This window comes from Callionymus lyra, chromosome 18, assembly GCF_982586985.1.
Source record: "Callionymus lyra chromosome 18, fCalLyr1.hap1.1, whole genome shotgun sequence".
NCBI classification, from domain to species: domain Eukaryota; kingdom Metazoa; phylum Chordata; class Actinopteri; order Syngnathiformes; family Callionymidae; genus Callionymus; species Callionymus lyra.
In genome coordinates, this window is record NC_141835.1 from 14,252,454 (window position 1) to 14,276,766 (window position 24,313).

General features: G+C 41.6%; 1 protein-coding gene across 1 annotated transcript in view; it reads right to left on the minus strand.

The window, feature by feature from the left end:
* LOC148060595 (latent-transforming growth factor beta-binding protein 2-like) overlaps nucleotides 1-24,313 on the minus strand; it is a 114,789-nt gene that overhangs the window by 81,664 nt on the left and 8,812 nt on the right. The window contains exon 3 of the mRNA XM_087779309.1: nucleotides 11,595-11,832. Coding sequence (XP_087635435.1) covers nucleotides 11,595-11,832 — 238 coding nt within the window. The remainder of the gene's footprint in view (nucleotides 1-11,594; nucleotides 11,833-24,313) is intronic.

A 24,313-nucleotide genomic window follows, 5' to 3' on the forward strand; every position in this document is an offset into this window, starting at 1 on the left:
TCCTTTCGGAAGCCCAGTCCCATTCACAGCACGAGTGAAAATGCATGGGAGGAGAGGGGGGGGGGGTCAGGTCAAAGGTCAAGTCAGTAGCACCAGCTTGCAAGACAAACAAGCTTATCCACGAGTAGAGGGGCCGTGAACATGACCCCGCTCAAGTTCATTCCCACCCAGATCAGTGGAGTCATACGACCGAGTCAAAATAGAGCCAATTTAGAATAGAGCGAACACGCAAGGCTCCTGGAAACAAATGTGACTTTTTAACACTCGATGCTGGACTGTTTTGGCAGCGGAGAGTTTCCAAGCACCTGAGCCTGTACGGAAACTCACTCAATACTTCTTGTTAAATAATAAATCAGAACAGTAGTCCAAATCCCAGTGTAGCATTCGCTTAGATTAAAAGTCATGAGCTGAAATGTGCTGTCAGACCGAATAAATTATTGGCCATCTTGCTAGTTAGCTAGCTTAGATGTTGCCATAGACCTCTGAAATAGCATGAGATTCGAATCATAAGACAACAACAAAGACCACAAATACATCCACAGATTCCAGGATCTAGGTCACCACCAAATATCTACACCAGTTCCAGATAACAGAATTCGTTTGAAAACTGCTGCATTTAAGAGGTAGCAAATACAATAGGCTTCTTCAAAAATCTTTTGGCAAAGATGAGATTTTTGGTAACCAGAACACAAGCAAAAATCTCATCAGTGGTGCCTCCTTTTACCAACTATTCTCAAAAATGTAATTGAAATAGATTCAATTTTGAGTCATTTTGCCAAACAAATACATTTTAACCTTCTCTTCAGAGGTAATACTTACTAAGCTTTCCTTTTTTAAACAAGAAGGAGCTGTCTGGCCTGCAGTTAATACAAAACTATATAGAATTCTGAGCCGCTCTAGTAGAAGAACACACATTTCCCCGATTGTTAACACTCTGCATTGGTCGCCAGTTTCTTTGAGGATCAAATTTAAAATTATTGTTCTTACTTTCAGAGCTATTCATGTTTTGTGTTTAATTTGTAGGTAATTTTAAATGTGTATTTCTTTTGATTATTCAAGAACTTTGTGACCCTGGTCTATTACTTATTAAGCCACTGTATAGCATTTTGAAAATGTACAAAAATAAAAATAAACTCCTGAATTCAGACTGATTTGAGGAAAGTTCCCTGAGTTTTAAAAACCTCAGTTCTGAATGTATATTCACTCAACACTGTTCGTTTAAGTGGATAATAAATCGGAACAGTAGTCCAAATCCCACTGTAGCTCTCCTTCATGCAATACTCGTGATGCATTTACTGAGCAGCGCTGTGAGCCCAAAGAAAATAAAACATCTGCTAAAACACATAAAGAGAAGGAACACTGGTAAAAAGATTGCTCACCACAGAGGTATTGGTTGAAATCCATCTTCTTTGAGCAATACTGTCAATAGAGACTTGTGTAAGTGCTGGAAATAGATTTTTATGTCGAGTCTTGTTGAACTCAAAGCGATCACTACTATCCTTTATATCCAATAGGAAATAAAAATCTATTTAATATTGCCCTATATGGGACATTAAGACGAAACATTTTAGCCATCAACACTTTTCGTTTTAGGTGATAATCCATCACATTAGTTCAACTCCCACTAGAGTCTTCCGTCACATACCGCTGCAAAGTGCTTTGAGGAAACGCACTCCAAAAATGGAACACACCTGCGAAAACACATAAATAACTCACAGAAGAGGAATTGCTTATCTTTTTGATTACAAATCATGGCTAACATTTAGCAGACTACTGCTGATGCTAGCACGTAGCTAGCAATAAAAGAGAGCCTAGCCTTTCTACTTAGCAAAAGATTTACTGACACATGCATCAGTGTGTACCAGTGGGCTGACATCCAGGCTAAATAAAACCGACCAGAGCTTCAGATTCTGTCATCGTTTGGAAGTGCACGCCTCAAATTTTTCATGGTTTTACATCATGAAAAGAATAATAAAAGACCTCTCGTGTTCAATTATTCGTCCACTTTGGCCCATTGAAATACAGTCTTGATTTTTTGGACGATATACTGTAATTGCATGGGATTATCAGGATTTGATTGTGAGAAAAGTAAAATTGTAGTATCAAGTTTACCACTGGCTGGTTATAACTCTTTGGTTATTTCCTGTTTCTGTTGTACATCTCACTATCCAGCTTGAGCTGATCTTCTGATTGTTCTGGGAAGCCATGAAACTGGATTACAGCCGATTCCTTCATAGGGGTCGCTGGGGCTAGTCTGAATAGGTCTATAGAAGTACACATCTGGAGAACCATTAATGCACAAGCTGAAACCCACCTACAAAAAGTCACCATATGTATGTTTTTTGACTATGGGAGGAAACTGGAGTACCTGGAGTTTCGGTATTTTTATTATCCCATAGGCTGATATGGACTTGATACTTCTTGATAAAACACAAGACATAGGTTCAATAGAATAGCAGGAAGAATCAGTATAAAAGTAAAACATCGTAAAATATGTTACGATTTATTCTCACGTATTAACAGATGTATAATCTGCAGTATATATATTTGATTGCCTAATATTAACCCAAAAAACAAAACATAGTTTTTTTTTCACGTTCTTTTTTTAATCTAAAAGTTGCACCTTCTTACGTAATCATGACAAAACTGTTTAGAAATATATCATACACCAAAAAATTGTTGAAGGCCAAAGTAAAGGTTGAAACAAAACACCAGGCCCGGGTGCCAAATCCGACACGCCAAGTCATGTTTTGTTGGCCCCCTTGTGTGTGAAGTAAAGTTTTTATTAAAAGAAGAAATAAAAACGCTACTCATATTTATTTGAATGGCCAAACATTTACTCTGTCCCTAGACTAGTTTGTAAACCAAGGTTTGTTCACGGGAACATCTCAGATTCATTTGTAGCTCTCAGTCAAACGTATTGTACCACAGATGTACATTCTAGTACCTATCGAGAATATCTGGAAACCCTCCGGGAGTTAATTTCCTCCGAGCCGTCTTCTCCACTTTACATCTTGTTTCTTGGCAACGCGGAACGACTTGAAGAGCTCTGCGCTTCTGTTAGCGAAGCCAATAGTGTAGCAGTTTCTCAGGCTCAGTGTTAAGACGAATGTACAAGAAAAGTCGTGGCTAAAGCGCATTCCTTTTCGAGGCCAAATGCATCTTTAGTATTGTATGATCGAAGGCTGCTGAGGGATCTGGACTACTGTTCCGATTTATTATCCCCTCAAAGTATGAACACGATGTTGAGTGAGTTTCCACTCCGGCTTTTCAAACTTAATGACCATATTTTATTCCACTCAGCCTCCCCGGTTTTCCAGTGCTGCGAGTGCTCGTCCTCAGGTGTTGAGGTTACCTTACCGGGCTCTGGCGGAAGCCTCGGTCGGTGTCGGTAGTGTGGTCCGTCTGGAATGGCAGTGAAAGTAACCAATGATCCATGATTAACGGGGAGAACTCCCACTGCGACCGCAGTTTCCTCTGAGAAACGTCCATGTGGTTACGTGTAAAGCCTTGAGTCAACAACTCTCACAACCGCCGGCCCGATTAGTCACCGAGCAAACAGTCGCACTGAGAGGACTTTTTGTGAATCACCCTAACAGGAATTCAACAATACTAACGGTAACGTGGAACGATTCTCTGATGAGTTTGGCATGAGTTGGTTATATCTTTTACTATAAAATGGTGCAACAGCTAGATTGACAACGCACTCACAGCTAAGCAGCCAATTGCACTTAAAATCTGACAAGCGCTTTAACACCAACTCCATTTAACTGTTCCAAACCATGAAATGGCTATGTTAGCAGTAAATCAAACTCTCAATTGGCTTGGTTGGAAACTTAATGTTGTGGCTCCATTTCTGGGTCACTACTGAGAAAATTTGGAACCGACTACGCCCTCGATCTGGGAATTTCCAGCTTGCCAGCGGTCTCTTTTCTACTTACATCTCCGTACCTCACGGCCCAAGTATTTTCGAAGATCGGGTGGTGAGAGAGAGCGATGAGGAAACTGTGACACTGAAAATTGGTGCAGAAAATTGTAAAATGATAAAATGACGACACAAATGGAAGCTCGCCATCTTAGACGGACACGCTAAAAACCATATCCACAAACAAATCAAGATCAAGGCGGCCATGTTTGAGAGTGGTAGGCGTTTGTTACGGGGCCACACAGAAACTAAAAATAGTTATATCATTTATGTGAAGATGTTTTTACTTTGAAAAATGATTGGATTTTCTCTGAAGGATCATTAGCATGTGGATAATTTGTTTTAATCAAAAATAACCGAAACGAAGACAAGTATAACACAAACGCTACCCTGTGTAAGAACCAGTATTTTTTGCCAGTAAATAATGACATTTAATGGAGTATGTGAAGCCAAACATTTTGGGGACCATTGTAGTAAAAGTTCGATATCATTCTCTAGAGCCCGTTATACTAATCCTCGGCAATACCACGCTTTTTTTTGCTACTGTATTTAAAAATATATCGTAACACTTTATCACATTGTCGAAAGGCCAGAAACAAGCCGGAAATCCAAAAGGGAAGTCCAAATAAGGTAGTTCCTCAATTAAACGTGTAATTTTCCATCAATCCCATAAGGTCCAAACACTAACAGGAAACTAAAAGACTCGGGTACGTTACTCGACTATCACTAGCTGAAACAATAAGACAAAAATAATCCCAGTGAGGAAGTCCAGAATATTACAGAAGCAAAGCCACCTGGGAAAACAGACTAAATTAAAATCTGCAAAGTACCAAAGCAAAGATGAAATTGACAAAACGATATATCTATAAAGCCAAATGACCAAATACCTCTATGGGTTCTCACATAACCATTTGGCTTTCCCATTCTTAATCCTTCTTAACAGAGAGTTAGATAAGAATTGCGTTCAATTTTCCAGCTCCCCAACAAAAAATAAAAGCAGGAATCAATCAAGACTGTTAAGGCAGCATCAATAACCCTAGTTCAGCATCAAGTATGAGACCGCAACATGGATAAATGTAAGAAATAAATAGAAATCTAAATTGACTTTCCCACTTCTGTCAACATTTCTAGTGGCAAGAGAACTTTTCTATGTGAAACAGAAACAGAATCACAAAGACTCGCTCCCAAGTCAGCTGAGATTAACCGTAGATATCATCGTTTTCCACAAGAGCAGAATTATTAATATTGTTTCAAGTGATCGGTCACAGAATGTGGTTCGCGGCACCTGGTCTGAGGTTTTCCAGCTGGGAGGAGACCACATCGATAACATCTCTGGGAGCATGAAAAACCTCTTAAACACTCGGACGGAGCTGGCAGAAGTCACTTGGACGGAAGCTTCAATATTTCCAAAATGTTTTAGGTTCACATAGTGAAATACACAAATGTACAATGTATACATATACATATACATTGGATTTTGGGGGTGAAAAACGCATTTTCTTGCACGCAAGTTTTCTATAATGTATCAATGTAGTCCTCAATTTCAGCACCTTTGATTTGTGTAATAAAGGTCACAGAGAGTTGACCTACCGACTACAAGCGCATCCTGTTCTGCCCGCTGTGTTTCCTGCTGTGTCCTGATGTCACAGGACCTCAGGGGTGTGGACTCGACAGAGAGGTCTGTTCCGGAACACATCCTCCATGTTACATCAACTGCTCGGACAGGAGTGTCCATGAGGGGCCCCGACTTTCCTACTTCTATGTGACAAGGACAAACCTTTTTAGCAGCCCTGAGCAGCTGGTCAAGCTTGTGTTGTACCACACCCGTTAAAATGGAGATTTTCTTTTTTTTTTTGTATTTCCTGAGAACTGTTCAGAGGAGCCCTCTAGAGCCCAAAAGGGATTCACACCCTCAGCTTCAAAGTTGCAGGTATTACCATTACCTTGCCAGCCAACAAAACCATTATCGGTGAAACAAACAGAATACTTTCCTCTACGGATGAGGCGTCAAGATAATCATATTTTCTGTCCTTGAACTAGAGGTTGTGAATTCGCAGCTCTGCGCCACTTAATGCGATTTGGTCCCTGTGATAAACCCCCTGCATATTTCTTTCAACGGTCTAGCGCAATAATCCGCAGGGCCGACTTGGCTAGGGTGCTGGGTTGCGTCAAAAATCTGTCAGTTCAATAAAAGCCTGCCTGGTATTCGGGTTTGGAAATTTTAAAAGAGCCAATGTTTGAATAATCCTACACTTCGGGTGCCTGCTGACATTCGCACCCGCTGTCGTCTCAGAAGACCAAACTAGAGTTGACAGGACAATGAGAAGTGTGGCTAAGTGGCATGGCTGACCAGGGCCGAGGGAAAACAACGGATTTGGAGCTGCACTCACCTTACTGTGCTCTGTATTGTTGAATTCGCCCATGTCTGTCGGTGCTTCTTGCTCTTGGCGCCGCTTGACAGGGTGCCGCTGACACAGCCACCCAAATACTATCCAAGACGGACATATATCGTACCTCACACCTTCTCTAATAGAGAGATATGAACTAGGTGTTAAGCCTTGGCTTTACTCCCTAATTGATCCCTTGCACTGCGGTCGCTCTTGACCTTCCATCTTGGCTTCAGGAATCTGATACGTGAAACCAAGCTTTGCATCCGGCACAGTTCCACCCCTAAAGTCGTTTATGGGCCGAGAAAGAACACAGAATATTTACTGCAGCTCACGTAAGGCCCGACTTTTAATGTGCCTTACGCAACCGTTTCTGGAAGCCTCGATGAAAGAGAGCGTTCAAATCATTTGCTGGCTAATTTCAAAATAAAGACATTTTCATCCTGTTGTGTGAAGACGTTTAAATCATTAATGGTTTGGGGCCACATGTTTGGAAATGTTTAATTTCGACCATAATTTCAAACCCACGCTTTCCAACAGTTGTAAGTTCAGCTATCATAATAAAAGAGGCATGTGTGACTCTAGATTGCTCTCTGGGCCTCGTGCAGCCGCGTTGTCTATTTCCCCAAAATCTGTGACTCAGGACGCAAAAATGCCATGCGAGTTACAACCAAAGGAAACATATGCATAGCAAGTGTGTAGTCTGTAGCCGAGAGGCTTGTATTCATTAGAGCTAGTCCAAGAAAATCGTTTGGGGAATGAGGATGTGTGAAAAAAAAAAAAGAATGCTCTTTTGATCCGGATGCCAAAACATTTCGCAAACTTGGGCTACCAAAAACATGTGGATAAGCAGGGCGGGAAAGTTGGAAGGACAACAACGAGAGGATTTATGTGTGATAAGGCGGCAATGGCTGAGAAGGTTGCCATTGGGAGCACCTGGAAAGCATAGATTTATATGGGTATAACAAGAAAATGGACCAGCCAAAGGGTTCATCTTAAGGAAAGGTGGATGGTCGAATCAGGTAAAAGGTGTAAGACAGTTCTATTGGCATTTTAAAAAAAAGAAAAACGTGACACCCACCAAACCTCTAATAGCCATCAAGAGCACATCCGTGTGGCGACCATCAGCCATGCATATTGAACACATTCCTTCACACTTCCTTCGGAAGTGAGACAGATTCCAGGATTCTTGGCGCTGACGACAAAGAAATCGCGAGGCCACATTGTCGAGATGAGGATTTGAAAATAGTTGGCGATGACATCCAGTTTGACATGATTAGGCCAGACAGTTATGACAAGAACTGATTTATGGGGTCTGATCCAAGTCAGCCCAGAGGACCAAAACATCAGCCATGGTGAGGCTATATTGTAGCTACAGGTTTTATCCTTCAGACAGTCATCATATATTTAAGCGTTGAATTATTTAGATGTTAAGATGGCTGAAAGTCAGAGGCTGGGTAATGGGGAGCTCTGAAGGTTCAGGGTGTAGAGGACTATTTAAAATGGCCCTGAGATGACTTAGAAATGGTTGGTTTAGCACTTGCTAACGTACTAGACAGTAACTTGGTTCATAGTCTATCCATCCATCCATCCATCCACGTATCCATGTTGCTCCCCTCAAATATAAATAATACCTCAACTCCTTAACCTGAGGAAGGTTTTCCATCTTAAAGTCTTTCAACTTTAAGTAAAACCGACCAGATTGAAGAGACTAAACCTCAAATGACTCAAAAAGATGATAATCCCATTCCACATAAAACAAACACTGACAGAATTCCTTCACACCTCTTCTTTTCGGAAGTGAGATAATTCCAGGAATCTTGGCTTGAACTACAATAAACTAACAGCCACGCTTTTCTATCACGGGGCTGAAAAACTTTGGCTGACAGCATCGATTTTGACATTATTGAGCTGGACATTTATGACAAGAGTTGATTTTTTTTCAGAACCAGATCCAAGTCGATTCCTCGGGATCAAACATCACGTGTGCTCTGTAAAGAAGAGGAACCTTTGATTCTTGGCTTTAATCTAAACCTAGGTTTTCCGATTACAATGGTATATCGCAGGAAAGTTATCCATTTTAAAAATTTGCGATAGAGTTAACTGGACACCTGGTTGGTCATTTTTCATCATTGACATCCTAAACTTGGGTGTTTGGAAGACACCAAATCTTGATATCAAACTTTTAAAATGTATAATGGTTTGATTAAAGTTTCAAAATGTTTCATTACATTTTTTAAATTAAATTATAACATTTTATTACAATTGAAAATTGAAATATTTAAATTGAAAATGGTTTTATAAATGTTGTAAGTTGTTTGATTATAGTTTACATTTTGTTTACTACATTTAAAAATTGTTTGATTATGGTTTAAAAATGGTTGATTGTTGTTTTATTACAGTTGACACTTTTTTGATTACAGTTGAACATTTTCTGATTACAGATGAAAATTGTTTGATTAAAATGTCAAATTGTTTATTTATGGTTTAAAAATGTTTGATCACAGTTGACGTTTTTTTTTACGGTTAAAAATTGTTTGATTAAAATTGATTACAATTGAAAATTGTTTCATCAAAATTGGAAAGTGTTTGATTATAGTTAACAATTTTCTCACTACATTTAAAATTGTTATGATTTAAAAATGTTTGATTATAGTTGAAACTAATGTAAAGGAAAAGATACAATTTGAAAAACAATAATAATTTAAACTAGTGGCTCAATAAACGGCGAATATTGAGGCCCATTTTTGAAATTTCAACATTATTTATTTTAAATTCTTGTCGGTTCCAGTTTTCCTCGCAGGTCCAGATGGGCTATTACACAATCAGGTCTTGGAATTCATCGTTTCTGTTCTTGTCTCTGTAGTTATCCATCGTTAGTCGTTGCTACACAACTTTTTCTTTGGTCGAATGACAATATTTTTCTTTTGTCTGTTTCACTGTTTGTTTTAAATCACACACTGGCCTGGTGTTGATCATTCCTCGTTCGTTGGCCCACAGCCATATCAGGAATTGATTATCCTGCAACATTTAAGGCAAACCAGAGCGAGGACACATGTTGCGATATTTCAAGTCAATTTAAGTTAATAAAGTGATAGAACAAAAGAGAAAAAGCTGTTTCAAGTTTGGGGCCACAGGGAGAGACCACCACGGCGCTCATCAGTGTAGTTCAAGCCTTTTAGCGGTCTACGACTTACAAAACATCGCTGTGCGAACCAATCGGCTGACGTTACCAGCAAATGTCATTTAATACTGGACGTGCATCTGAAATATTTGACTCGCAACTACAAATATTTTGAAAGAGAACAAAAACAGAAGTTTGTTTTTCTTGTATTTATTTTGACGGAAGGTTCAAACAGAATTCTGTTTCTGTTTTAGTCTTTTGTTGAGTTCTTTCAAAGTATGCAGTTTTGGATTCCGGTACTGGAGGGAATTCTGTCTTGGAAAGAGTTCACAGATCGTCCTTTAGACTGCTTACTGTACGATGTCACAATTTAAAAAAATCATACCTTATTGCCAGGTCTCGCATCATTGCAACATATTGTTAGGATGTATCTCCTTATACTGTGGCTCCACCAACTGTCGACATCGAAACCAAGGGAATTGTCCGTTGGCACTAAAGCTGGTCCTTTCGGCCAAAATCAGGAGATCCTTGGAATGACTATAACGATGAAAATTGGTCTACGATTTCGAGGAACAGGAGGCTATTTTGTCCCGTGAGCTGGAAGTGAAACAACTTCTCTACTAAGTTTTTTTTTCCATATACTTTTTAAGAAGCAAATTCCTTCTCTGTTCAGGAATTCGTTCATTTTGGAGTTATGGACAAAAATGTATATTCATTTTGGGTAAATGCATCATACCACTTCGTTCCAAGTGTGCCTTCACTTGTTTTTGAGCATTAGCTGGCCCTTTGTCTTACCCCTCCCCCTTCATCCAATGGAGAATTGGGAAACCCCTGTGTCTCACAGGCACGCCAACAACAGAGGTGTAGGGCTGCGATCGAGGGCTAAGAATTGATTTAGCGGTATTAGACAGTTATTTTTTACGTTTTGAAACTGAAGGAGGTTGAAAGTTATTATGAACGCGTTTAAAAGAGTTTGATTGACCGACTTATCTGCCCTTTTTGTTTAGCTTAATGTAGCTTATATGTGAAAAAGTTAAAAACTAGATCATTTATCTATAAGCCAATGCAGTATAGAGTATAGTGTCCCCAGGCTGCAACCCTAAGAAGCTAGGATTAACTTTAGGCCCCTAGAAAGGGAAGTCAGCGGGGGAAAATTATTGAATCAATGGTTAATAGTGCTCTTAAATCAATTAAAGACAATTTAAGAACTGGGCTGGCTAGGTCACTAAACTATCACGCGGGTCGTTTGACCAGACAGACAAGAAACATAATCAAAGGCCTCTGTTGGGAAAGAATCGACATCGCTTTGACGTCAACGTGTCCTGGCACTTCAATCGCCATCACTGCAGAGCAAAGTCAGTCCGAAATGGATAACATATTGACAAGATAAGGCTAAATCTGTGAGCAATAAGAATCAATCAAAACCGTTTCCAGAAAACAATTACTTCCTCTCAACATCCCCAATGGAGAAATATGATTCTGGCTGTGGCAATCAGACCAGAAAGTAATTTCCAACAAGATTGGATCCGAAAAGAAGAAAAAAAAAGAATTAAAGCCAAATAACGATTAGACTGTCTGATTAGCAGACTGGAGAATTTGTTGAATGTTCTCGAAGAAACGATTGGTACGACGCAATTATGAGCTGGAACCACTTGACGTCGACGTTATTCCGATAAATCAAAAACTATTGGAGCGGGACCAGAGTGGAGAGGAAATATAATCATCTCCATTTATTTTCATTGAAAACAATGTATGTTAATACATCTGTCGAGTATATTGTGATTTATTTTCCAGATCTACCTTAATACTTTTCAAGCATGGCAGCGGCGTTGGACTCCATTTATTTATTTTTGCCGAGCTCTTAAAGAAGATCAAACCGATGAGTCATCTGGTCTGATTTATCGTAACAACAAACAGGAGCAGCGTTGTACATAAGTGTGATGAACTGTCGTGACTGAATGAACTTAAAAAACGTTTAAATAGGTTTGTTTTTATATGTTGACTGTGAGCAAAACAGATACTGACCAGCAGGTAGGGAAGGTACTAGTAGGTACTGTTGCAATATAATCTGTGCTTTCTTAAGACTAACACCGGTTCTATCTTCCATGAACTCTATCTGACCCCCTTCTGTCTATATTAAGAAACCAGGGACACTTACACAGGCGATCTGGTAGTCGCAGGTCTAGGGTTCTGGACCCTGGTGGTGTTGTGTCGTCGCCGCTCCTTCACGAAGGGGTTGCTGCCGGGTTGAACTCGCCTCAGGGCGCCGCCGTCGCGTATGTACACCTGCTCCGGGGTCTGCTCCTCGCAGCGGGGCCCCTGGAAACCCGAGCGACACACGCATGTATGTGGCCGACTGCAGGAGCCACGGTTCTGGCAGGGGGGCTGGCAGTCCGCTGAAGAGAAAGCACAGATGGATTCTTAGCAGGTCTGTAACATGTGTACCCCCCACATGTAGTGCTTAAGAACGTGTGATCTCAACCCCAAAGCTTGCTTTACACGTTGATTAAATCAAGAAGCTATTAGTCTCATTCCCTTAATCTCATCTTGGAGTACCTTCTAAAGTTTCTTTTCCTCTTGAGAGCCATCTAGTCTAAATGCACTTTCCCCGCTCTGCCCTATAACCCATCAGTGGCATGGGCCAAAAACTTCATCACAGAAAAACAAACACCATCGCTGAGATAAACGTGTGCATAATATTTTTCATGAAGTGGCCGAGGTCATCTCTGGGCCATGGAAAAACAATCTGTGTCATTCACCCCTCCCCGCCAACGCTCCGATACCTCAAGTACCGACAGACCAATATAGAGTAAACAAGCCTTCGATCTTGTGACAGAATCGCGCCTCGCACTTGACAATTTATGACATTGTCCTTTAAACAGTAAATCAGACCACTGGTCTGCGGTGGCTAAAGCAAACAACGGCGCTCTGTCAACAGGGCTGTGGAATGCTATTGACACAGATGCTGTGGACAGTGACAGATCGCAGGCGGGAATGCTGCCATGGCTCTTGGCACCACCAAGTGCTGGCAGTTGAGCAGGGCCCCACTGAGTGCGAAACGGCGCTCTACCTGCTGCACACTTCCTGTTATTGCGACACCACTCGGACTCCGCTTCACGATTCCTCTTCTCACACTGCGTAGGAACGGAATAACAACCAGAAGCACATACTCCCACTAAGTACTTTTCCCTCACAAGGCCACTCTTTTAGGACTTAATTAGGGGGGATAATGCCTCCTACTGGTGAAGTATTTGATGGATGTGGCCTTAGTTTGGGGATGATGAGGCCGGAATCCAAATATTTTGGTGACAAATAGATGGATCCTGATGTTAGCTTTTAGATTGCAACGGGAAACGTTTTGATCGGTGGGAGGGCAGGGTAAGACCGACAGATTGACCCTTTATCGTTGGAGGTCCTTTAACCCTTGTGTTGCCTCAGGGTCAAGGTGACCCATGGCAGGACAACAAATGTGTTTTTAGTATCCCTTGTGTCAAGGTGTACGACCTCCCTGGCTTCCAGAGATACATAAGCAGTGTCGGAGGTCGTTCACCTTGACCCAGGAGTGAACACAAGGGATACTACATAACACATTTCTTTTCGGCCACTCGTCACCTTGACCCTGAGATAACACAAGGGTGTGAGAAGCTCTCAGTCTGGAAAAGGGCAGACAGACCCATCCAAGTTGGACCCTAAGGACGATATTTCTTTTTTGTCGGGAACACCTGGTCAGGAGACACAAGTCCCCCACAAACAAAAGAATTATCATTAACTTGAAATATCGTATAAGACAAGTGACCCTGGAGATGGTGGAACCTTTGTCCAGTTCTAATGCGTCACTACATGTATTAAGACATCACGTTCCGTTTCGGAAAAGGGAACCTTCCATCTGACCCCTGCGAGGTCACCCTGTGCTAACTTTTGTCCGAGCAGACTGCATGCCGGTGGGGCTCCCTCGGGACGATCCGATCTCAGTAGAGACAGACGTGACGGCACACAAACAAGAGCAGACAATAGTCGGCGCAGTCGGTGACGCCGGGCGCTGACATGTGCCCCGCATGAAGCCGCGTCATGAAAACCGTGGCGACGGTCATCGTCGCGGACCGTCTGTGTTGTCTCTGGTCTCTGCCTCTGGCCTGTTGAGCACATTGTCGCGGTAATTGCTGTCGTGCAGATTTGTCTTGGACATCATTAAAACTAATTGCTTCACATTCCATCCATTTTGCAAATATGTCGAGCAATTTGCGATTCACAATAAAACCCAGAATCCGTCTGAAATAAAAGAGGAGAAATAGGAAACATTCCTGGCATTGCCACTTCAGCATTAATTATGAGTGAGCGGCACCGGCCAGGATCTGACCGTGTGTCTCTGTCCAGTCATCCAAGAACAAACCGTCTAGATTGTTGTTGCCAGAACTTGCAACAAACATGCTTATTCAGCAGAATGATACTACAATCCTCAGGTACCAGTTACTGCAGGTACTAACCTGTTTTATTAAGAACCTTGAATCAAAGCTGCCGTGTGTATCGTTGCTCAAGGATTTTGACACTTCTATAGAAAAGGTTTTAAGATATTTAACTCCTCAAGACATCCTTTCTAAAATGTTTCCTGGGTCTTTGTCCTGTCTATCATTCTTCTCTGGAGGCATTCCAGAGAGATGCCTGAGCAGAAAGGTATTTTATTTGAATAATTGGCTCTTAAAAGGTTCACTACAGATTTGATCTAAATAAAAAGATAATTAAAAGGATAATTCAACATTTATATGCAACCAGGGAAAGGCATTTTAACAAAAAACAACAATAATAAATGCTTTTTAAATGTATTTTTAATCATGTTTCAGATTGTAAAATAAAGATTTTAAATATAATTAGATTGAACAGTTTTATTTTTTTCACTTTTAAACAAATAAAAAGTACCCAAAGGGTTCAGCCGTATAGCTGCGTTGCAGCCTACTGCACCCAGTGTGACTGGGTGACGAAGTGTTAAGCTTTATAATTCAGAGCACATTTATTTTCTATTGAAAGCAAATCTTTTTTTATTCATACTGAACTTAATACTTTTCTTGACGGAGCCTGTGTTTGTGAGTCAAAGTTGAAGTTAAGCCTCTTAATAGCACCCAGAACAACAGTTTAAGAAGCACTTTAACTGCCGGAGAAACGTCCCTGAAGGCAAGTCTGACAAGCGGCCGGCTGAGATGAACGTTCAACGGAGGGGGGGGGGTCACATAAACCATTTTTGGAAACTTAACCCTGATTTAGATTGTTTTAAAGTGACCAAAGCACTTGTGAAATGTATGAAGAAAACCCATTCGGAGATCCTCAGAGAAGCTCAAAACGAACAATGTGTGCGCTCTCTGACTGACCTTCTAATTTACAACACCCCCTCGCGGCGTCCATCTTTCCCAAGCTTGTCTGTAACTGTCCTCTGGAGATCTCCTCTGTCTGACGGAGAAGTTTTTACAGAACATCACGACTTAAGGCTCCCATTATTTGGCGGGCTGCAATCCGAAACCCATATCTGCCAGAACCGGAGCCCGTCCTTGCTCTGTATGGGGCGGTGGTGAAAGCAATATTGATATTGAAAGCATAATTGAGGTAATCTCGGCTGAATGGGGTCATTAGGAGATTGAGAGGCTGGGAACTGCTCTGGAGATTAGAAATGTGTAGAACTGATAAAAAAAAAGAAAAGCTGATCCCTCTTAAACCTTGTAACAGGGAGAGGAATCCAGGGAATACTGATAAAAGATAAAACGTTTTTATGGTTGGAGCCACAACCTCTAAATAGCCGTCTAAAAGTGACTGTTGGATTTACAGCCATCGTGGAGTCGAAGTGATTTTCTACTTTGATTGTCTTTTGGCAAAGTAAGACGAGAAACGGCAGCTTAGAAGAATGACAATGTTGGTGAGATTTCTGTAGTTTTGGGTCACTTTAGAAACTATTTGGACCCAGAGTTTGGAAGAAGTGTTCGTTGTTTGAAAAGAAAAGGGGAAATAAATACAAGCTGTTGTTTTCCAAAGCATTGACAAACAAAAGAGATGCTTGTTTTTTGTCTGGGGATTTTTTTTTCCGACTGTGTTCTTGGAGACCAGAGCATTTACCATGACACCAGAGTAAACTAACAACGGTTTTATTTTGGATGTCAGTCTACATATTTCTACAGTCTACATATGTAGACGGTCAGTTAGACCTGTAGGTCCAACCCAGGGTCTCCTCATGCTCACTTACGACCATCTTGAGACCATCTGATATCTGAAGCCAAGTTTTCAGCTGCTACTGCCTCACTTCAAAGATTCCTTAAGACTTTAATTTGACACTAGATGAATCTGCCCTTTGGGATGAAAGACCATTGACATCAGACGAATCCAATGCACCAGGGGAAAGAACCAACCAGCTGCGTCCCTTACCACAACTGTGCAGCCAATTACGGCAGTCCTTTCTGTACCAAGCCATTTAAATTGGCTTGAAAAGTATTTAGTACACTAGTCACAGTTGCTATGCTTATTCTCAATCTAGGTTTGTCAGGTTAACTAGTAAGGTATGTTTAGTAGAGGATAATACTGTATATAGAGGGCTCCAGGAGCATTGACAGGACGCCTTTAACGCCGTCACTCATCTGTCTTGGAGAGATACAGGGCCTGTTTAACCTCTGGTGGGGAAGGTTGAGTCTCTCTTCAGATTCCTGACAGATCTCATAAACCAGGTCAAGTGTTAGCAGTCGTCAAAGCGCAGACAACCGCCTCCGTCGCTGCAAGTGGTAAGAACTGGTCTATTGAGCATTTAACACAATTGCCTCTGTGAGTGATAATCTCTGCGCAACATGTGATATCCACATGGTTGCCAGCCCAATCAACACGGCCCGCCAAACTCCAGCGCCCCTGCGACCGCTGCTTCTGCTTCTGTAGCTCAGCTGCTTTCATTAAAAGCGTGGATTAATTGTCGTAATCAGAAGCAGGAGGAACGTCTGGCGTGGTTTTGAGTGATGCTTTATTTTTTCTGTGGGGTCGATCACGCAAAATCAAGACGCTTGCGCTACCGATACGCTCCATCCATCTCTGTTTGTTTTCAGTCTAATACAGTAGTTTGAGTTTTGATTTCTCATTCCCGAAAATGGGGGATTTTGCTAACCTACATCTGACCCATGACACTGCCTATGTTACATTTAGCGTCTCTGTTGCCGCACCCCCTTCAGACTTCCACGTTTAGCCTCTAATGAGCCACATGCCGGGCCCACACAGCGGAGGATCCGTGGGAGTGTGGCCGCCACTTGTAAAACTGACTCGGTGAGACGCACCAAAACCCCACAAACCCCATCCTCTTGAGGGATCACATCCCAACAACTTCCATATGGTCTTTAAGCAGGAGGCCACAATGATATATGGTTGGCCCTGGGCGCCCTTGCTGTACTGACAGCGTGTGCGAGACCGTGGAAGAAGGAAGGATGTCGTTAATGTTCCTCCGTAAGTGTCACTGCTATGTTTTAGAGACTCCCCACGTCCACCGATTCTTTATATGGATGCTTTAAATGTAAATCAACATACTTTCCAGTGATGTCAAAGGCTCTTCATCTGAAGCCAAATCTTTTAAAGGTTCTGAATTATACTAAATTCAATTTTATGTTGCCCTAAAGCTCCAAAAATACTAAAGTTATGTCATTATATTTGGCTTCTTTTCTCCCAAAAAAAAGAAACAGTTTATGGGCTGATAAAGGAAGCAGCGGGTGAGGGTTTTTGGCGTTGTGCTAAAGAGCTAAAAACTAAAAACATACAAGTACAATATCCTGGGGTTCCATTTCCAAATAATGAAAATCACTCTTCGCTTTGACCTAGATTTTTTTTTTTGGACATTGGGAGAAACTTAAAAAGCAACAAGCGAGTCAAACATAACTAAGGGTCCTATACTTTTGGTAAGACGTTAGTGATTCAGTTGCTTTTTGTGCCATCATTGTTTAAGGGTAAATTAAGTCAGTTTATTTAAGGTGATGTTTTTGTCTCATTGGACTTGTCGTAGCACTTGTGTAACTTTGCAAAAAGTCAAACATAATAGGGAGCCACCTCTACACAGACTACTTTTTTCATTTTATTCACATTATATAAATCAAAACATAAGCAATTATTACAGAAGGTTTTCTTCCCCCCCCCCTCCCCCCATAAGACCATCACTGGCATCCTTTGAGGTTTATACTAAAAAAATAGTTTCATTCACATCAATAAATCAGAGAGTTGGTTTTATTGCCAATAGCATCAGTCTCTGTCTTCTCTTTCATATCTGAACTTGTCTGTTTCAAATGGATCCAAAGGAATCTTGATGTCTTAAATCTGGGTCAGCAGGGAACCCAACAAGGGAAAAAAAACGCAGCCATCGACAAGACATCCCGGTCCAGACGCCAACTGGTGCGGCATTTTCACTGCACTTTCAACTGTGGTAGCAATTAGAGAAAAATGTGGCGCAGGAGGCCAAAGTGGGACTCAATTGTAACCTACAAACAGACGCTCCAGCTGGAGCGGGGAAAACTAAACCCCTGGTCCAGGAAGACAAAGTGAGCGCGAGCTGTCCACCCCTCTATGTTAATGACGGGTTCGGTGACGACGGGGTGTGTATTGATTACAGGATCTGTCTAATGGGCCATAACTCTTGACGGGGAGCGTTACGCAGTTGAACTATGCACTCCTCAACCTCCACACATCCACACATAAAGCCGAGGAGGTTTTTTTTTTTGTGGCTGTCTGCGCAGCAGTAATTCCAACCCCTCGCTCTGTGACATCGGCGGTGTTTTTAAAAAAAACCTCCTCCTGTTCTTGTAAAGCAGGAGTTCTCGTCTCTAGTGAGGCTTTAGGGAGAGAAAAGTGTATGTTTCACCTCAACGGTGTGGTTGAGCTTAGTCGCCCCTTCGCTAGTCTGCACCGTCGCTAAAGAAACCTGGTGCAGAGTTTTTATTAGGGGCAATGAAACCAGACAAGCTGAAAAAGTAGTCATGATGGCAGTGACCACCAGTGTGGGGAGGTTTCCCCTTCCAATCTTTCTGCTACTCGGGCATCTCAGTGGAATCTATTCCACCCTCCCTGCACTCCCTTCTTCGACCTACCTTTATCTCTGCATCTACTCTCTTCATACACTTTTGACCGGGCATCGTTTCCCATCCATGATTCCTGAATTCGTTTGTTAGTTCCTGTTTAGACCCTCTTCCTCTACCTGTCTTTACCCAGACAGGGGAAAACACAACTGGCAGTGATCTGGATAATCCCTGGTGGGCTTCGTCGGCTTCAGGTGTTCCTGAACACATCGCCAGAATGTCACGTCTCCAGAATGTAGCCACAAAATCCTGCCCTGTTTAATCATCAAGGTTGTCCTTGTTCATTTCCAAAAAAATCTCTTTAGATTGGGTTAAAATGGCTCTTGCATCTATTAGACAAAACAGCTTTTGGGTGCAATTAATGGGGGTGTTTGAAAACACTCCCACATGTACTGTACGTCGTCTATACAGCTGCTTCACACGTGTGGTGGGGAAAAAATAAGGGTTGTTTCATTTTGGTCTTTGAGATCAACCTTTTAAACATTTCTGTAATAACGGTGGGTTTTATACGAGGCGATTAATATTGTTTAATTACTTAATCAACAGCCATAAAAATTCTATCCCTACTTTAAATGCCTTTAATTAAAACCAAGTAGCACAATGTGGTCGTTTAATTGGCCAAAAAAGGCTTTCACGGAGCTATAATCCCACAAATTGTTCCCTGGCACAAAACAATGTGATGGCTGATCAAATTTAGAATTATTAATTGACATATATTTGGGAAAAAATTGTATTTAGAAAAAAAGATAGAAAGTAACCCATTTGATAATAACTAAAATACAACCATATCTTAAGAGCTTATCTTCAAGATGGCTGGTCTCCCCCTTAACAATAATGTGAGAAGCTAAGCTATCCAGGAGACAAAGAATGTAAGACCACTGTGGCGCTTTTATTATAAAGCTTAAAGTTGAAGTCTAAAAAAGTTCTGGTAGATCTGCCAATGGAACTCTAGGGCTAAAGAGTTAGAGGGTTGAAGGTGACTCAAGAAAATAGATTATTTTGTGGAAGTTTTTACTCACAATGCTAGTGCTAATTTGAGCTTAAACTGGTGAAAAGCCTTCACAAACTGGGACTTTATATATCTGTTAAGGAAAAAAAGAGCTACCTTGTTCAAAAGGGAGGTGAGCGAAGAGACTGAAGGGGAGGGAGGCTTTCTGCATGAGGAGTTATTTTAGGGTTGGGATGGGGCCCTGAGCGGCACAGCAGGCCAAAGAAAGCTGGAAGGCAATCAAAAAGAAACTCCTTTTCCACCGCGTCTCACTCCGTCCATCGCCGACTGCTTCAGAGGCTGAAAACAACTTTATCCCGCCACGTGAATGACGCACCTTTCATCTGAGGCCGTCAGGTCGGGGGAACAAATCAGAGCCCATCTGTATCTTTTTTAACTTGTTTTTAAAGAGAAGGGTTCACTCGCGCACTCTCTCATGTGGTGAGACCCGCAGCATGTTGCCATATGCACCACTAACTACTGCCAAGATATCATGATGTACAGTGTGGATAGATGAATTCCTCTGCAGAAGCTAAAAATGGGAGCAACCAAGTTCCAGTCTGGTCAGGCTCTTCGATATGTCAAGCATAAATCAGGTCCTTTAAGTAAAACCACTTTTTGATCCCAGTCGTAAAGTTGGTATGAAATAATGACAACAATGGCCGATCCCTTTTGTTTTCCCTCTAGCGCCTCCGCTGGTCCGTTTGGACCGAGACCAAATGTTGCACCGCCGGTCTTAATGACCAGAGAATGAATCCTAATGACTCTGTAATGCCGTCTCTCTGGCACCACCATTGTCTGAAGCATAATGACATGCGCCAATCAGTCTGTGTCGCACATTGTGCTGAGTGCCAGCATGATATTATGGGATAGATAGTGTATTAATAGACAAGCGATTTTGCAGAAGAGCTGTGAGGACGAATTTGAACCTGTGAAATCCTACAACAGCGAGACCAAGGGCCATATTTGGACATCATCACCAGCCCTCGTTTAAAATAAGTTTCAGCCCCAAGTGATGGACCTTGAGTGTCTCTCAAGTGGTCTTAACTAAAGTACGAATCATTTCAACGCTCATCATCTTTGGTACTTACCCAGAAGCTACCTAAAACAGCTTCTGTTTTATGTACACCCTACACTTTATCAGACTGACAGGCCATGATAAGATACCTTAAACTTCAATGAAAGTGTCCAAGTATAAGGAGTATCCAAGCAGTGGTTTCAAGAATGCTATAAAAACAGACAAGAGTCCAACAATGTCAAACCATAATAGTTACCAAGTGCTAAAACTGGAACACAACTCAGCAAAACCACAGTTGTTGTGCTCTTAAGGTCAGTCCTGTTTCAGATTTTCAGCTGTTCAATGGTCCAGTTAAAACCACGAGTAGAGTCTGAAAATCCTCTCAACCTTATTGGAGGAACTGAGACAAATCACAGTTTTGGGTTCACTGACTGGTAAGAGACATTTATCCAGGCTATTTTGGGCAGTGACGCAGGGGACACCCTCAACAAGTCGCCAGTAAATACACATTTTAGAAGTGTATATGTCTCTGAACAACCATTCAGATGTATGCTTAAACCTACAATCAATTTGTATTGTATTCAACTAACTGAAATATGAGTGTAAACCAGAGTGCCCAGAGGAAACCTAGACAAAAATAGAGGTTTGGATGACCCAACAGTACGTCCTTCTATCCATGAGTGGCAATAAAGGATAGCGGTTACAAAACACTCATTATTGAGAAGTGTATTTATAATTATGAGGCAAATTGATCATAATACCTCATTTGTTTCTATAATTAGTGACGTTATATAAGAGCCAAGGCTTTGCGAAAGCTAAACAAACTTGCGTATGATTCAAGAGGGAAGCATGAATTTGATTTATGTGTCGGGACTACTGCTAGAACTCTTGTAAGGCTCAACCATGAAAACAGTAATTCTACACAGATCTAATTGTGGGTTATTGTATTTACCCTTAAACATGTCAACAACTCAACTTTCATCTTAATTCCACAGCTAAGTAGCTTACGGTTTTGTAAACAGATTTATTCTGTGGTCATTTCCAATTCGGACCACTCGTCGAGATTTTCGCTGAACTGAATTTGGCAGTAATTATTATTAAGGCGCGTATGCAACATTCCGGCAGATTACCGGTGTTACGAGTCTTGAGGATAATGTTGTTGATCTGTTGAGAGGCTGATTAGAATAAAACCCGAGTCGACTGTGGAAATTTGGAGCGCGAGAGGGAGTAAATCAACAGTTTATGGTTCACTATTCCAGTGAAACGTCCAAGCATCATTAAGCAAGACTGTCAACATATTACTCAAAGCGTCGGTAGGATTCCTGCCATGTAAAACTTTTCCTGAGTGGGACTGAAAATTCAACATCAAGTCATGTCAGAAGTCTCTGCCTCGACCACCCTCAGATGCATTTCTTGGCTATGAAAAGACTTGTTCCGGGTCTAGCCTTTCCAATGTGTCATTCAACTTTTTTAGCTGATGTCCTCTCTCTGCCTCTTACTACCTCTCAATGAACTCGTACAAGCAGCTGCATGCGTTTACCAGGTTACCTCAGGGTGTCAAACTTAATCGCAGGAGGGGCCCAAATGATAACTTGTTCAACAAAAGGTACAGTATGTTTGTTGCCTGGACCTCCTCTGGAAAAAAGTAAAGGCCATTTAAAATATACTGAAATTTTCATAACTTTAACCTCTATGCAGATGACAAATGTCTCTTTTATTAACTCTCTCATATTGTGTGAAAGTGTCAAGATTAATTGTTGACCTTTTCTTTTTTAAGCAGGTCAAATTTCTTTGCTTTGACCTGAAAAGCCTTCTGCATTCAGAAAGCATTGAATGTTTTGGTTTGTATAAGCCTGCATGACTCTTGCCATGAATGTGCATGTGAACCTGGAAGGTCTACGGGTTTTCGTGCCGGGGGCTACCATAGGAAAGAGCCCCGACGGTGTTTTTTAGACAGAATTAGGAGTTATCGCTTTATGAAATGGGAACATGCAGGACCGTCAATAAAGGGTTAACACTTGTTGCTTCCTTGTTTGCTTCGTGTTAAGGTTGAAACGCGAAGCCCGCCAGTGACCCAAAACATGTCATATATGAACTTCAAATCTCAATTTATGGCAGAGTGAGAGGGTGTGTTTAAGCCGAGAAATGGTTGTTTTCCCTGAGCTATCAGAACTTAAAGACTACCTTAAGCCAAAAAATACGTTCTAAATGGTGCTACTTCAGCTGTTCCTCAGGCATTCCAGGCATTGCTGGAACTAGCTTGATGCTGGCTAGCTCCTTTTTAAAAGATTTAGTGGTTCTTCTCCAAGCGCCATCAACCAACCTTCTTTATCGATGTGAGAGGAGGACATTTGTTTCATCTTATCCACACACAGACCAGTCCTTCATGTTGCTTTCTATCCTTACAAGATACTTCTACGCCACTTGATTGGTGTGTTTCACATTTTTTGGACCTACCGACTCTTATCCCAGCTGCTTTACACTTGGCTGCAAACTGTTCCAGTCACAGTTAGAGGTCGCAACTTGACTGAGTAAACGGGACACGTCATTTAAAAAAGTACACCAGGCAACCAGAACCCACTGAACTTTGGTTGTACCCTAGAATCCAGCTCCTACTTATAAAGAGTTTGTCTAATGCCGACTACAACAGTGGTCAAATCAGTACCGTGATCCTACAGCTGCCCTCAATACCAGCCTACTTCTCCCTTTTTAAGATTGGAGTAAATTCATAAATTAGACAGGGAAGCCCTGTTTTATGTAGCACAGATTTTTAAAGGTCGACAAAAAGCAGCTGATTTCCAGGCCAACTCAATCAGGACTTCAGATCAAGAACAAACGTTTCTTTTTCCACGGCCAAGTATAAATGGAACTAAAAAAAGACCCAAATACAAAATGTGTTATTCAACTTGACTTTTTTTTTACTTCATAGTGGTAGATGGAAATACGCGACCGCAGCCAAAGACAAACAACTCAAAGATTCTTGGCCAACGTTTAAACATCCACGTTAGCTTTACCTAAGAAATCCTTCTCACTTTAATCTCTAATTACAGTCATCACAGAGTATAGGAAACAAACATGATGCAGCCAGCGGGAACACAAGTCCGGATCAAAGTTTTCTATCGTTACACTGGCAATTTCCAGCACATGGATGTTGGCTTGAGCGCAAGTCTGGGTCTGCTTACCATCTATTTCTGATGTAACAGCAAGACCAAAAATCATCCAGTGCCAACCCAGCCAGGACAGGTTTGAGAGATCCAGACAAAAATATGCAAGAAGACCAACGGAGACCGAGACAGTTGTATAAACACAAATTCTGAAGACACGTTTCTTTGGATGATTTGTGCTCCAGCTCTCACAGATTTGATCTGAGGCAAATGTGAATAAGGAGGCATTGTTCGGCAACCATAACCCATGACACCCAATCTTGAATCTGACACTTGCAATGTTAGACAGTCCTCTTGAATCTGAGACTAAAAATGTCTACCAACAACTCCACCCCCTCTCCCCCCCACTCTTTGACCATATGGTCTGGGACATGACCAACAATCACGGAGTCAAAGTTCCATTACTAGACAGAGAGAGGAGCTTAGTAATCAGTCAGTAGTTGGAGAAGAGCCTATAGTGTACACTGACGAAAAAAGATGGATTACGTCAGAGACGTCAAGGAATTGTTACTTCCGGTCAGTTTCTAGATAGTTCAGGGAGCAAAGCATGGAAGCCGAGGAAGAAGATAATCGACTTCTTAACCCAATTCCTCACCTGGTTTGGTGTAGACATGGAAATTAAATCCTTTCTCTGAATGC